The sequence below is a fragment of the Callorhinchus milii genome, unplaced genomic scaffold (assembly GCF_018977255.1).
Source record: "Callorhinchus milii isolate IMCB2004 unplaced genomic scaffold, IMCB_Cmil_1.0 Scaffold4, whole genome shotgun sequence".
Taxonomy (NCBI): domain Eukaryota; kingdom Metazoa; phylum Chordata; class Chondrichthyes; order Chimaeriformes; family Callorhinchidae; genus Callorhinchus; species Callorhinchus milii.
This window is the reverse complement of record NW_024704745.1, coordinates 16,665,769-16,678,637: the sequence shown is the minus strand read 5'-3', so window position 1 is coordinate 16,678,637 and position 12,869 is coordinate 16,665,769. Positions and strand designations below refer to the sequence as shown.

The window sequence follows — 12,869 nt, the reverse complement described above, 5'->3', positions numbered from 1 at the left end:
ACTTCTAAACTGAGAACATTCAGACAGAGTCAATCAGTGCTTTTTCTTGTACTTCCTCTCAACCAAATTAACAGTGGCAATAATTGGAGGGTGGAAAACTAGTCAGCTACTTACCCTGCTAGTTGTGAGATAAAAATAGTAGAGGACAAAGAGCATAAAATGAGAAAAGAAAGAATTAAAAGATCTAGTCTGCAAGAAGGAAAATATGCGTTATGCTGTTTATAGCAGTGTTATTTAATTGAACAAAAACAGGCTAACAGGGTGTAATCTTTCAACCTAAATGCAATTATTATTTAGGTGATCTTTTTTGCCTCTTTACAGAAAGTAAAGGTGGAACACTCTCAGAAGAATTGTCTAATCTTATCTATTTTATGTACTGTTTTCTTTCTTTGGCTCAGACTTTGACTACACGAATCTGTGTTGGTATGTTTTTCTTTCCTTACGTTTTTCATGTCATAATCCCCAACTATGATTGATAAGTTGAACCATGGTCTCTTTTCATGAGATGTTTTCCTTCTGTTGTATTTTTCACTTGATGTAACTTGTTTTCACTCCTTCTCTCAAATGAATTCAACTAAGATTAAAAACTTACTATGTTCAAATTATCCTGTTGGCTAGCATGGTGTCCTAGCCAACAAATCCCCTGAATAAAATTGGTCTTTCAATTCATGGCTATTTGTAGAATATTGCCGTGCGCAAATTGTCTGCTGTGTTTTGTACAAAATACAGTCATTACACTTTATGTTAAATCCTACAAAGCACTTTAAGATGCCCTTCCTCTCAAAAGTTCTAGAACACGTTGTTGCCAACCAACTTCGCGCTCACCTATCCTCCCACTCCCTCTTCAAACCTCTCCAATCCGGTTTCCGCTCTGCCCACAGTACAGAGACTGTGCTTGTGAAAGTCACAAACGACATCCTCTCTATCTGTGACCAGGGCTCCCTCTGCCTCCTTGTCCTCCTGGACCTCTCCGCCGCGTTCAACACAGTCGATCACACCATCCTCCTCCAATGCCTTTCCTCCGTCATCCACCTCAGTGGGACCGCACTCGCCTGGTTCGAGTCCTACCTCACAAACCGCCAGCAGTACATCTGCATAAACGGCTTCTCCTCCCGCTCTCACCCGGTCCCCTGTGGGGTACCCCAAGGATCCATCCTTGGCCCCCTCCTCTTTCTGATCTACATGCTCCCTCTTGGGGATGTCATCCGCAGACATGGGGTACACTTCCACATGTATGCAGATGACACCCAACTCTATTTTTCCACCTCTCTTTGTGACCCCCAGTCCCCTGATGTTCTAGCAGCCTGCCTGTCAGATCTCAGGGGCTGGATGAGCACAGACTTCCTTCAGCTGAACGTTGACAAGACGGAAGCCATACTCTTTGGCTCTCATCAACTTCTAAAATCGCACGGCTCTCACCTCCTCCACCTACCCGACCTCCCCCTAAAACTCTCCGAACCCGTACGCAACCTAGGTGTCAATTATCCTTCCTCCCCCAGATCCGGTCCTTCTCCAGCACCGCTTTCTTCCATCTCCTCCCTATTTTCAGGTCTCTGCTGAAGACCTTTCTTTTCGACCGCGCCTTTGGTCACCTTCCTCCCCCTTCCCCTGGCTCGGTCCCGGGATTCGTTAATGCAAAGCGCTCTGAGATGCCGTCCAGCCTGGAGGGCGCTATATAAATCCAAGTTGTTGTAAGATATCCTCTTGATGTGAATTGCAAGGATTATTATTATAAGTAAATGTACTAAGTGTGTCTACTATTCCCAAATCACTTACAGTATGATATGAAGAGCCATCGTCTTTTTCTGAAACGAACCAAGTACGAGGATGTGCATGAGGATGACTTATTCCTTGGGAACAAACTTAAAGTCTATGGCCGTCTTCTTTTATTGGCAGATTATGGGGACCAATATACTGCTCGCATACTGAGTACTAGGAAACAAAGGTGAGAACTTAGCTATTATTTGCAGTATTATTTAATTTTACACTGGAAATGTCTCAAATTATTGCACAGGTAATTATCATCAAGTGTGGTTAGTAAGTATAGGACGACACCTCAATTTAACTTGTCATTTGAAGGATGACATCTGACAAGGAATATTTTTCACCACTGGGGATACGTTCGTATTTAATAATACTTGCAGGTCCCCAAATAATTGCCTTTCCAACCAAGATACCAAACTTATTTGGATTTTAAAAGATTCACTCCCAATTTAATACCTGAACTCCAGAAATTAGCAAACATTAAACTTTGACTCCTCACTACCTTTTATGCAAACCAGTTGCACACTCCCTGTTTTATTGTGCAGTCCCAAACTTGCCATTGGCTATGAAAATGGTTGCTGAATATTACATTAGATCTATTCTGATAGAATGTGCTAGCATAGATACAGATAGAGACAATCAAATCTATGCTGGTATTCCTCCCCCCTCCCCTCCGCCCCTCCGCCCCCATCAGTCACATAATCTCATACTCTTTCCCCATACCCTTTAATGTTTCTCTATTTCAAACTTGTATTCAATTACCTTTTAAAATAATTTATGGACTTGGCTTCAACAATTTTGTGGCAGAGAATTCCATCTTCTGTGCAAATAAATATTGTCTAACCTCCCCTTTTATTCCTTTGTGATTATCTTAAATGTATGTCCTTTCATTATTGGTAGACAATCTAGCATTCAAAGTAATCCACCTTGTTATTTTTATACTGCAAAATACTTTTAGGTGAACTTATTATAAATCTGTAAAGATTGTAGGAAATCCACTATTCACTTAAAAGAAGAATATAATACACCGATTATGTACAGCTGCTTCTAGACAGTTGGTAAAGTATTATAACAACAACAGCAAGATTACATTTGTATAGCACCTTTCACGTCGGGAGGATGTCCCAAGGCACTGGACAGTGTACAGCAGTTCAGACCTGAGCTGGGGTCAAGGGGGGAAGAAAGGAGGGGAGGGGAAGGGGGGTGGCCAATGGCATGGTCGAAAAGGATAAAAAGAGGATAAAACTAGTAAGAAACAGTGAAACTAGTTTGCTTGTTAATATATCCCTTTTCCCAAGTTAACCAACTTGTTTCTCTAAATTTGATAGTTTAGAACTTTCAATATGTTTGCTGTGAACCACATTAATGTACTTAAGGTTTCTACTTTACTGTATGTTCCTTTTAGAGCTGACGATGAACAGCAAAAATACAATGGCAAGCAAAACTACATTGTTTTCTTTTGCCTCTTAGTGGATGAAGGTGGTCCAAGTTTTGCCTATTTGCCAATTTTGTATCTGGAAAACGAGAACAAACCAGTGATCAAACTGGGCAACACAATTTCCCTCATGATAACACTGGTCTATTATTATATTATTTTTCATCCAAGGGATCAATTTGGTCTTGCCTGCAATTGCAATTGATGTGCCTGTGTTTCCGTAGATCTAATGTCTGACAAATGTGACTTCAGTAACTTAGATGGGGTTTTACATTCAGCCGAGAAGAGATATAATTTATAAATGTGTTGTTGAAGTCTTCAAAATGAATTTATTGACCAACCTTTGAAGAGTTCATTTTATTTAATGACTATCATAACTTATATATTGTTTATTGAAAGTTGTGTTTGAATTTCATTTAATAATAATAATAATCCTTGCATTTGATATAGCGCCTTATCACTTCTTTGAGACGTCTCAAAGCGCTTCACAGAATATACTGTAAAGTGAATTGACTGTATATTTTGTGGGCAAAACACAGCAGCCAATTGCGCACAGCAGCATCCCACAAACACTCGTGGATTGAGTTATCAAAAATTTTGTTAATTTTTTTTGAAGGGATTATGACCCCTGGAAAAGCGATCCATCAGTCGACTAACAACCAGGTTCCTCCTTACTGCTAATTGAACAGAGGTGTTGGGAATAAGGAAACTTGCCCAACATTTTGCCCTGCCCGGTAATCAAACCCAGGTCTTCTCGCTTGCGAGGCGAGTGCTCTAACCACTGAGCTACAGGACTCCTCATTAGTGCATTTACAGCACCTTTGTTAGAATGTTTTAGCTTTTAACTAGATGTTAATTCATATATGTATAGGCTATAATTAAAGGTTTGCAACTAACTGCCATTATAGGAGCTCATTTAGTTTTGACAAAGCTAGATTTGCCTTGCTTTCTGTTCCATAAAATTAAATATTGGATCAAAATCTGTTATTGTATATTTTGTGATTTATGTCTAGGAACTGCAGTTTCTTCTAACTTGTAATATCTTGTTTTTTATCCATTTTGGATTTTTTTTTAAACATTCTTAAAATTTGCAACAATTAATTTTTTTGTTTCTGTTTTGTTTCAGAACCCTGGGTATAATAAAACCAAATTATGAGGCCAAAGTAGGAAAAATAATTGACATGATTTACAGATCAGGTCTGACAATAACAAAGGCAAAAATGACAAACATAACACGGTAAGTAGTTTTGCGTTGCTTTAAACTAATACCAGATAAAAGATAATGATATCTTTTAAAAATATATTACATTTTAAAACCTGTTACATGGAAAACTGGTTAACAATATTAATAAAGTGATGAACTACACTGTAACTTTCTTCCAAAGAAAAATGAATTGTCTGCCTCAGGAAATGGAATTTCAAATTAATTATTTGATTTGGTACTTCCAGCATCGTATTTTGCTTCTGGACCAGACTGTTTAGTTTGCTATTGATCCATATTGGTGAGACTTTCTATTAAAGTCTAACGTTAGGCAGTAACTTGATCTGATTCATCATTCAAAATATTTACCTTCTAACTTCACACAAGAGTGGAATGCATCATACTTGATTTCATCAAACTTGCTTTATGTTTGGTGGGGGTGGGCAATATTTAGTTTATGGGAACCAATTATCATCATAATTTGTTTTCATTACTGAAATATTTGTGTGAATTAAATTAATTTGTGATTAATGTAATGCATTCTTGTTGAATGTAGATTTGGTGATTATGTAGTGTAAAAATAAATTAAAAGTGAAAATACATTTGGTGCCACTATCCTTCTAAAGGTGATCAGATGATCAATCGTATCTTGTAATCCTCTATCATGCGGATGTCAACTGCCTTGATGACAAGTCAGTGAATGAACCGTTAAAATTTCTATTTTGAAATTGTTATTAACCAGTTCAAAACAACCTTGTGAAAGACAAAAAATAAATAATTGCCAAATTCATATATTGTTTTCATGTTCACTTTAATTAATTTAGGTCATTGAATATGTGCTGAGGTACTGAATGGGCCATTGCAGTGAGTTTTTGATGTATTGCAGGCATTGAACCTGTTAAATTTGGTTATTATATGGATTGATTCACAAAGATCTACAATTCGCAGTCTGCACTGTGTGCACCCAGTCATCAGATCAGTTGGTGAAAGAGAAATGTTGTATTTCTTCTTAGCATAGTTACTGGCAAAGCGTAGTCACTACTTATTTAATTATACATTTATGTCATTGGCGCTAACAGTACCATTTTGTGTGCAGCAGTTTGATTAACAATGGACTTACTATAGCTTTGTGGCATCAGTGGGCAGAGGTTTTTTACTGCTGTTGCAAAAAAAAATGCAGTTGAGGTGCTTGAGTTACTGGAACACTGCAGTGCGAATGACTGGAGATGTTAGTGAGATCCTAAGTAACATTTAACTGTGGAGGAGGGAAGTAAAATTAATACATAGTTTTAGAAACATTCAGTTAAAAGGTGCAATTTAACAAAGTCGGTTTTTCCCAAACATAAGGCTTAATCTACAAAGAAAAATGTCAGCAAAAGATAACTTGATGCTGCAGATATGTTTTTGTTTTCCTCATTTTACTTTTAATTATTTTTCAGATAACTAAATTTAATTTCCCATTTTAAAATACTCAATATAGTATATTTTATTAATATTTTTAAAGGAGGGGTAGAAAGATGCTTAAAATGTGTAATTTTAAGATTCTGTATTTTAAGGATTTAAACTTTGTTTATTGTTACATAAGGAGGTTAAAGTAAAGCATTTTGCCTAGAAATCACAGTCACTGTAAATCAGTACAATTCACAGTAACTTTGAAGTGCATGAAGAAGTTCTTGATGATATTGGCATTATATCAAATGCAAGGATTATTATTTATTTTAGAATGAAGGTCTGGATGAATAGATTGTAGATGTGAAGTTGGAAGACAGCAGCTCAGTCTGAGGAACAGAAATAAAAGCTCCATTTGGATAAATATTTATAGAATCATATAGTTACAAAATTAATATTCTCATTCAGTAACTAAACTAATGCTGGGGTTAGATGTGCAATCAAAGAAAATAAACCTTTGTTTTTGAATAGGTCAGATCTGATAGACTCTATAACAAATGAGGCATGTAACTAGATAATTTGGAATAAGAGCTGTGTATGAATGTTTTCTGCTATTTGCTACTGCTATACGATGGCAGAGCCAGTTTCATTGTGGGTTCCATTAGAAGAATGCAGGCTGTAAAAGTAGTTCTGGTTGTGCAAGTGATGGCCAATTTGCACCCTGAACCTGCCATAACAAAAACGTGCAATGAATTGTATGCTTCCACAAAGCACATCACTAGTTAGCTGCTTAAAAATCTGTGCTGAGATATTTCAGATATTCCAAAAAGTTAACGCCAGGTTTTATGGTAGGATGTAAGGGAATGTTTAGTTGTTATGTTTGTAGATGCAATGATTTTGACAGAGCATTCCAACGTATTTAGTCTCTTTATTAATTTTAGCGATCTTCTGCAATATTTTATCTGTGGCCCTGGCATTGCATTGGAAATTATGGGAGATCAAGCTATAACTAGCTGGAAGAAGCTACTTGGAATTGTTGATGAAAACAAACCTTCAAGTGAATCAACAGAAACCATCCAAAAGCTTTATGGCATCAGTGATATTAGAAATGCTGTTCATGCTTCTAATTGTGTTTCGTCTGCAGCTCGAGTAAGTGTCTACATATTTTTGGGGGAGGGGAGGGTTCAATAGAAAATTGGCTTGAACTGGCTATGGTATTTAATACTTGGTATAAGGCAGCAATCTGATTTTTATACATACAAGAAGGCTGGGGAACTTTACCTGCATTTGTTCCAGAAGAGAAATGGTCAAATATTTTAAGAATTTTGCAACACAGAAGAGGCATTCGATCAATTGGCTCTCTGAAAGAGCTATATGATTAGTCTCTTAGTTTTAACCGTATAGTTAGTGACAGTATTGGTTTTGAGATACTGAATACTCAGAAAATGGGGCATAGAAAATGGTGCAACTTCTCATGGAGTATTTTGGTGATTCACTCATCATTCGTTTTCTATTTTTTATAGGAGTTGGAGATTTTCTTCCCATCAGGCTTCGGTTTAGGACCATCAAATACAGCAAAGTGTATTGACTGCACTTTATGCATTATTAAGCCCCATGCTGTTGCTGAAGGTAAGTGTGCAATTTAGTGCAGCAGGCAAAGCTCTGCAAAGTGCTGCTCTGTTGCAAGCTGAGAAAAATTAACTCTGCCTAGAGAATTAACCAAGAAAAATCTCTGATCACTTACTTGAATGCTTTCATAGAATTGGCTCTGTGCACTGGTAGTATTTTCATTGCAGCCTCTCAGAATCCTGTGGAGTTTATTTGATCATTTTATGTAGATCAGCATGATCTCACTACAGGCCGCACCAGGATTGTGATAGGAAATGAAAATGCTAGTTAATAATCATTGTAACAAAGGTGAAGAAGTGCATGCACTTACGCAAATAATAATTTGAGTCATTGGCACAAAGAAACACCTATTTTGCTTTCAGTGCCTAGATGAAGGGCTATTTACTCACAAGCAATGGGTCATTTTCTCGTGCACTTCTTCATTTTTTAAATTAAAGAATTTTCGTTATTTCCAAAGGTTTGTCACTTAGGAACAACTTGCATTGTATAGCGCCCTCCACGCAGGAGTTAGCGCTTAACAGTGGCGGAGCCTGACTCCGAGCCAGTGGAGAGGGGAGATGGGGGGAAATGACCCTAAGCACCGTCGAAAAGGAAGGTTTTCAGACTGGACTTCAAAAAAGGGGAGAGATAGGGCAAGGCGGAGGGATTGAGGGAGAGTGTTACAGAGTTTCGGGGCGTAGTGGTTGAAAGTGCAACCTCCGATGGCGGGGTGCGAGGGAGAGCAGGCCAGTCGAGCCAGTCGAGCGGAGGCACCGGTTGGTGGATTGGGGACTGAGGAGGTCAGAGAGGTAGGGAGGAGCCAGAGAGTGAAGAGATTTGAACACAAGAGTGAGGATCTTGAAGTCGATCCGTTCACTGATGGGGAGCCAGTGGAGCCTGGCCAGAACTGATGAGATGTGGGTACGGAGTTTGGTCCGGATAAGGATGCAGGCGGCAGAGCGCTGAATAAGCAGGATCTTTTGAATAGTGGAGCTGGAGAGACGGGTGAGAACTTCCCTTATCTTTACAATAGGGGATTATAGTATTGATGAATTTGGAATAAATTATAAGAGCCTACAAGTTATGATAATAATAATTATTCTTGCATTTGATATAGCTGCTTATCGTCTTGTTGAGACATCTCAAAGTGCTTCTCAGAATTTTACTATGAAGTGTGGTGAATGCGGAAGCCAATTGTATTTGTAGGTGAATGCGGAAGCCAATATTCACATAGTAATGTCCCACAAACACTATTGAAGTAAGAAACCAATTTTATTTGGGGGATTTTTGACCAGAACAGTGGGAGTGTTCCATTATCTTTACAAACAGTGCCACAATATCTTTAACATCAACCTAAACAGGAATACGGACCTTGGTTTTAACATCTCATCCGAAGGGCAGCACCTCCAACAATGCAGTGCACCCCCAGCATTGCATTGGAGTGTCAGACTAGACCATGAGTTCAAAACCCTGATGTTGGGCTTCAACTCACAACCTTCTTTAAAGACTACTTTTCTTCACTTCTGCCATATTCCCACCTCTTTATGAATCTTTGTGAGATTAATATTTTACAAAGTTAGCAGCTAATAGTTACTTATTATTTACAACAAAGTATTCCAGTGTAGCAAAGCATAAACTCTATACACAAATGCTTGAATTAAGGAGATTACTATACATGGGAATAGGCACAAGAAGATCCCCATGTTTATAGTATACTGTGATTGAGCACAAAGAGTGGTGATTCTAAGACATTTAACACGCTAACACAAAGTTTGAGAAAATGACCTTGAGCAAGCATGAGGCGTAGAATCTAAATGTTCCAGGCTGGTCAACAGAGAGCCTTGACTGTACGAGGTTTCAAATGGCATCCAATTAGGATGTAACACAGCATGCCTGGACCTCCACTACGAGATAATTCAAGTGCAGGAATGCCCTAAGGGAAAATATCCATTTTAAAGTCATGGTGCACATATAAATATAATTTTGGATCCCAATTCATCAAATAAAATAAAATTGAGCCCTAAATCCTTTAAATATTAAAAGATCAAGTAAGTGACCCGCATATTTACCATAAAGCTATGTAAATCTAAATTCTTGTAATCGATTGTGGTATTGAACAAGCATACCTCTGAATAGTAACAACATTATCCACATTAATTTATTACAATTACTATCTCATGGTGTCAAGTGTAGATGTTTTAGTTTTTAACAGTGATGGATTAAATGGTCCTGATACATATCATGGTAATGGATTTTTTATCAGTCAGTGACACTTTACTAATAGTTATGCTAGACCAGTGCTTTTGAATAACTGTCAGTATCAGCGTGGGAGTTGATAACCAAGTCTTTCTGCTTCTACAAGCTGGTAAGCAATGACCTTATGTACTAAATAATAAATACCAAAACAATCTGAGGTAACAAAAACAGCCATTCTATCTACAATTATGCTACTTTTAGATTTTATTGAAACCCTGGTGCACATTTTTTCAATGGCATATTCAGTATACACTTTTCAGCAATACATTATCTTAGTGTCTGCACTTTAAACTAGTTTTACGGTTTCCCAATTTTGGGTTTTCCAAAATACAGGGCAGGTACTCTTACAAAGCTGTTACATTTGCAGTTGACAATTTTTGGTTGTTAATTTTGTGTCTTTCCGTGTTGAAAATATATCAAAGCACTGCACAGATAATTATAGAGAATTAAAATATAGCTGAGTTGAGCCGATAAGCTTGTTTCAGTGTTGTACAGTTTGTTCTGTCAAGTGAGTATCTTGGCCAACCAGATTTGGTCATTCATCGCATGGCTGTTAGTGGACTTTGCTGGCACAGATAACTGCCTGGTTTTTCAAATAATATATGGCAGCAATAGACAAGGCAAACAGGATGCTGGGCGACTTTGCCAAATTAGTGCAGTTTTGATTTACTGAAGCTATAATCAAATTGTACAATTCCCTGGTCAGGCCCCATCTGACATTCTGTTGGCATGTACGGTTGCCATCACATAAAGGAGCTGCCCAGTCTATAGATAATTGGAATTGCATAAGAGAGTAACCGGGCTGAATCCAGGGTTGAGGACTGAGCTTTGCAGTAAGTCGAGATACATTGGGTGCTTCAAATGGTTTACAGAGAGTAAATCCAGAATAGTGTAGCACAACACTGGGTTGTGAAGTGCCATTTTAGGATAGTCAGCAAGAAGTATTTTACACAAAGCTTAATCAACAATTGTAATAGGTTATCAGAAAAAGTAGCCAAAGCTAGGACACTACTTATTTAAGAAATGGCTTGATGCAATAATTAAAAGACAGTAGGTTGGTATTCTGGAAGGATGAGATCAAATGGCTTCAAGGAACTTCTTCATTCAAACCTTTTATTTTGATGTTCTAGTTCAGAACTTTGTTCTTGGGTGTCAATTGAACAATCATGAAAGCTCGTAAATTCTTGGTGGGCAAGAGAATCTGTTTGAAAATGTTGTGTGTAATAAATCAAACAATATTGAATTCCTAATAAAATTAGTATTCTAATGCAGCTGGGGGGGTGGGGGGGTCAGACAGCTTACAAGGTAGACCAGTGCAGCTCCTAGTGTGAGGACCCATTTAGGGCCTAGGGTCTAAGCGGTGTAAAAGGCATTCCCATGTTCAGGAATAAAGAAAATAATAACAGTTTGAGGATACACATCTCAAGTGTGTGTGCCCTCTACACATGTTACAGTTCAGTGTTGAGTGTTTGGTTCGGATTATAGGTGGTTGTTTTATCAATGCACTGGTTGGAGTACTCCCCAATCTCTGATGCTAAAATCCCAACAGAGAATAAAAAATAATTCCCATTGGTATCTCACAATCAGTGTTCCAGCTATTCTGTGATCAGTAAGACAAAGAGAGACTCAGGGAAGTTTGGTTTTTGAAGATTATATGTAATTTTCTTGGACTGAACAATGTTCTTAACTATCTAGCCACAGGTTTGCCCACCTGAGTGACATGAAGCTGTATGTCGCAAAAGAATGCAAGACCAAGAAGGTGATCTGTATCAGATCTGAGGGAAATCTCTCACAGGAATCTCAAGAAACAGTAAATAGCTGCAAGATATCAGACTCGATATTTGCAAAGTATTAGTCTAGTAAGTTGCACTGGGGAAATTTCCAAAGTATGTGTAGTCATCCTCTGCAGCCAGGATTGAGTGTGTCAAACTAGTAAGACAGACAGTAAGTTAACGGATGCAGGAGGACCTTGTCTTTCTTGCCTCTACCCCCTCCCTCCACCCCAAACCAACTTCAGCCCTAGACTGAAGGAATTGTTTCAATCTTTACATGTACTGTTCCAGATAATATGCAGAACCATTGCAACAAATATAATGTACTAATTTACCTGTCCTTAAGGGCCATGGAATGAAAATAACTAAAATATATTTTTGAAAATCAAATGGATTAGAATCTAAAGCACCAAAGCAGACAATTTGGCCCAACTCGCCCGTGCACATACTGCACATGAGCCTCCATCCATCCTAAATCCCTTTCCCTAACATTCCCTCCCCACATATCCCTCTAATTGCCTTCTCCCTAATGTAAGCTAATTGCATTCTCATCATTATGTCATGGAAATTAGCCCTCAGACTTCTCTGAGATGCAAAAAGATAGCTAAACCAATTTGTCTGCAGTGGAAAGTTAAAAATGATTCCAAGTGCATCAGAGGTCACAACATCAGTTCAAGTGATCCTAGATTTCTCTCTGTCCCGTGAAAAAAAGGTGACCAATTTGGAGGAGCCAAAAAAACTGACACATATATTTTAAACTGATACGTGACTGCTTTTCTTTGTGTGAGTGGATTTTTGCAAGAATAATTTTCATACATATGCTCTCTGCAATTAGTCTGTAATTAACCTCAGCAATTCAAAGCAACTTACAGCATTGAAGATGTGCCAGACTCTTTTAGTTCAACATGAAGAGTGAGAAAGTTTCATACAGTCAATTATTCAGCTTATCTCCGTCTAGTGTATTCCTGCATGGCATATTTTACTCAGTGACAAAAAAAAATCAAGTTTTTAGTTTGCAGTTTTTTGTTTGGCTACAAGTTTGTGAGTCTCTTTGTTAATTAAAAAAAATATATGGTATATGTATACTGATTCATTTCAATAGCTTTTCACACGGACACCAAAGTCCTAATATTAAGCTTCTTTGTATGCCTGAGTTCTAGGTCATAGTCCTTTCCAAGGAGATTTTGTTTTTTATTGCAGTAGATCATTTACAGATTCCCTATCCATTAACACTGCAATGGAAAATCACAGCACCCTTTATCTCTGGCAGCCTGGGTATGCTGATCAACCCCTGACTGGAATAAAGGAACAGCTGTTGCCAGGCATTGAGAGCAATGTATCCTGGCAACGGGCATACCTACAATAGAAACACGAGAAACGTGAAGTGATCTCCGGCTTGTGTCTGGTGTTGCTGCTGAGGCTTTTGTTAAGTGGGGAATGCAAA

General features: G+C 38.1%; 1 protein-coding gene across 3 annotated transcripts in view; it reads left to right on the top strand.

The window, feature by feature from the left end:
* nme7 (NME/NM23 family member 7) overlaps positions 1–12,869 on the top strand; it is a 73,583-nt gene that overhangs the window by 22,832 nt on the left and 37,882 nt on the right. For all 3 annotated transcript variants that reach the window (XM_042333911.1, XM_007891582.2, XM_007891583.2), the window contains exons 4-7: positions 1,779–1,945; positions 4,326–4,436; positions 6,731–6,938; positions 7,313–7,418. In XM_042333911.1, coding sequence (XP_042189845.1) covers positions 1,779–1,945; positions 4,326–4,436; positions 6,731–6,938; positions 7,313–7,418 — 592 coding nt within the window. The remainder of the gene's footprint in view (positions 1–1,778; positions 1,946–4,325; positions 4,437–6,730; positions 6,939–7,312; positions 7,419–12,869) is intronic.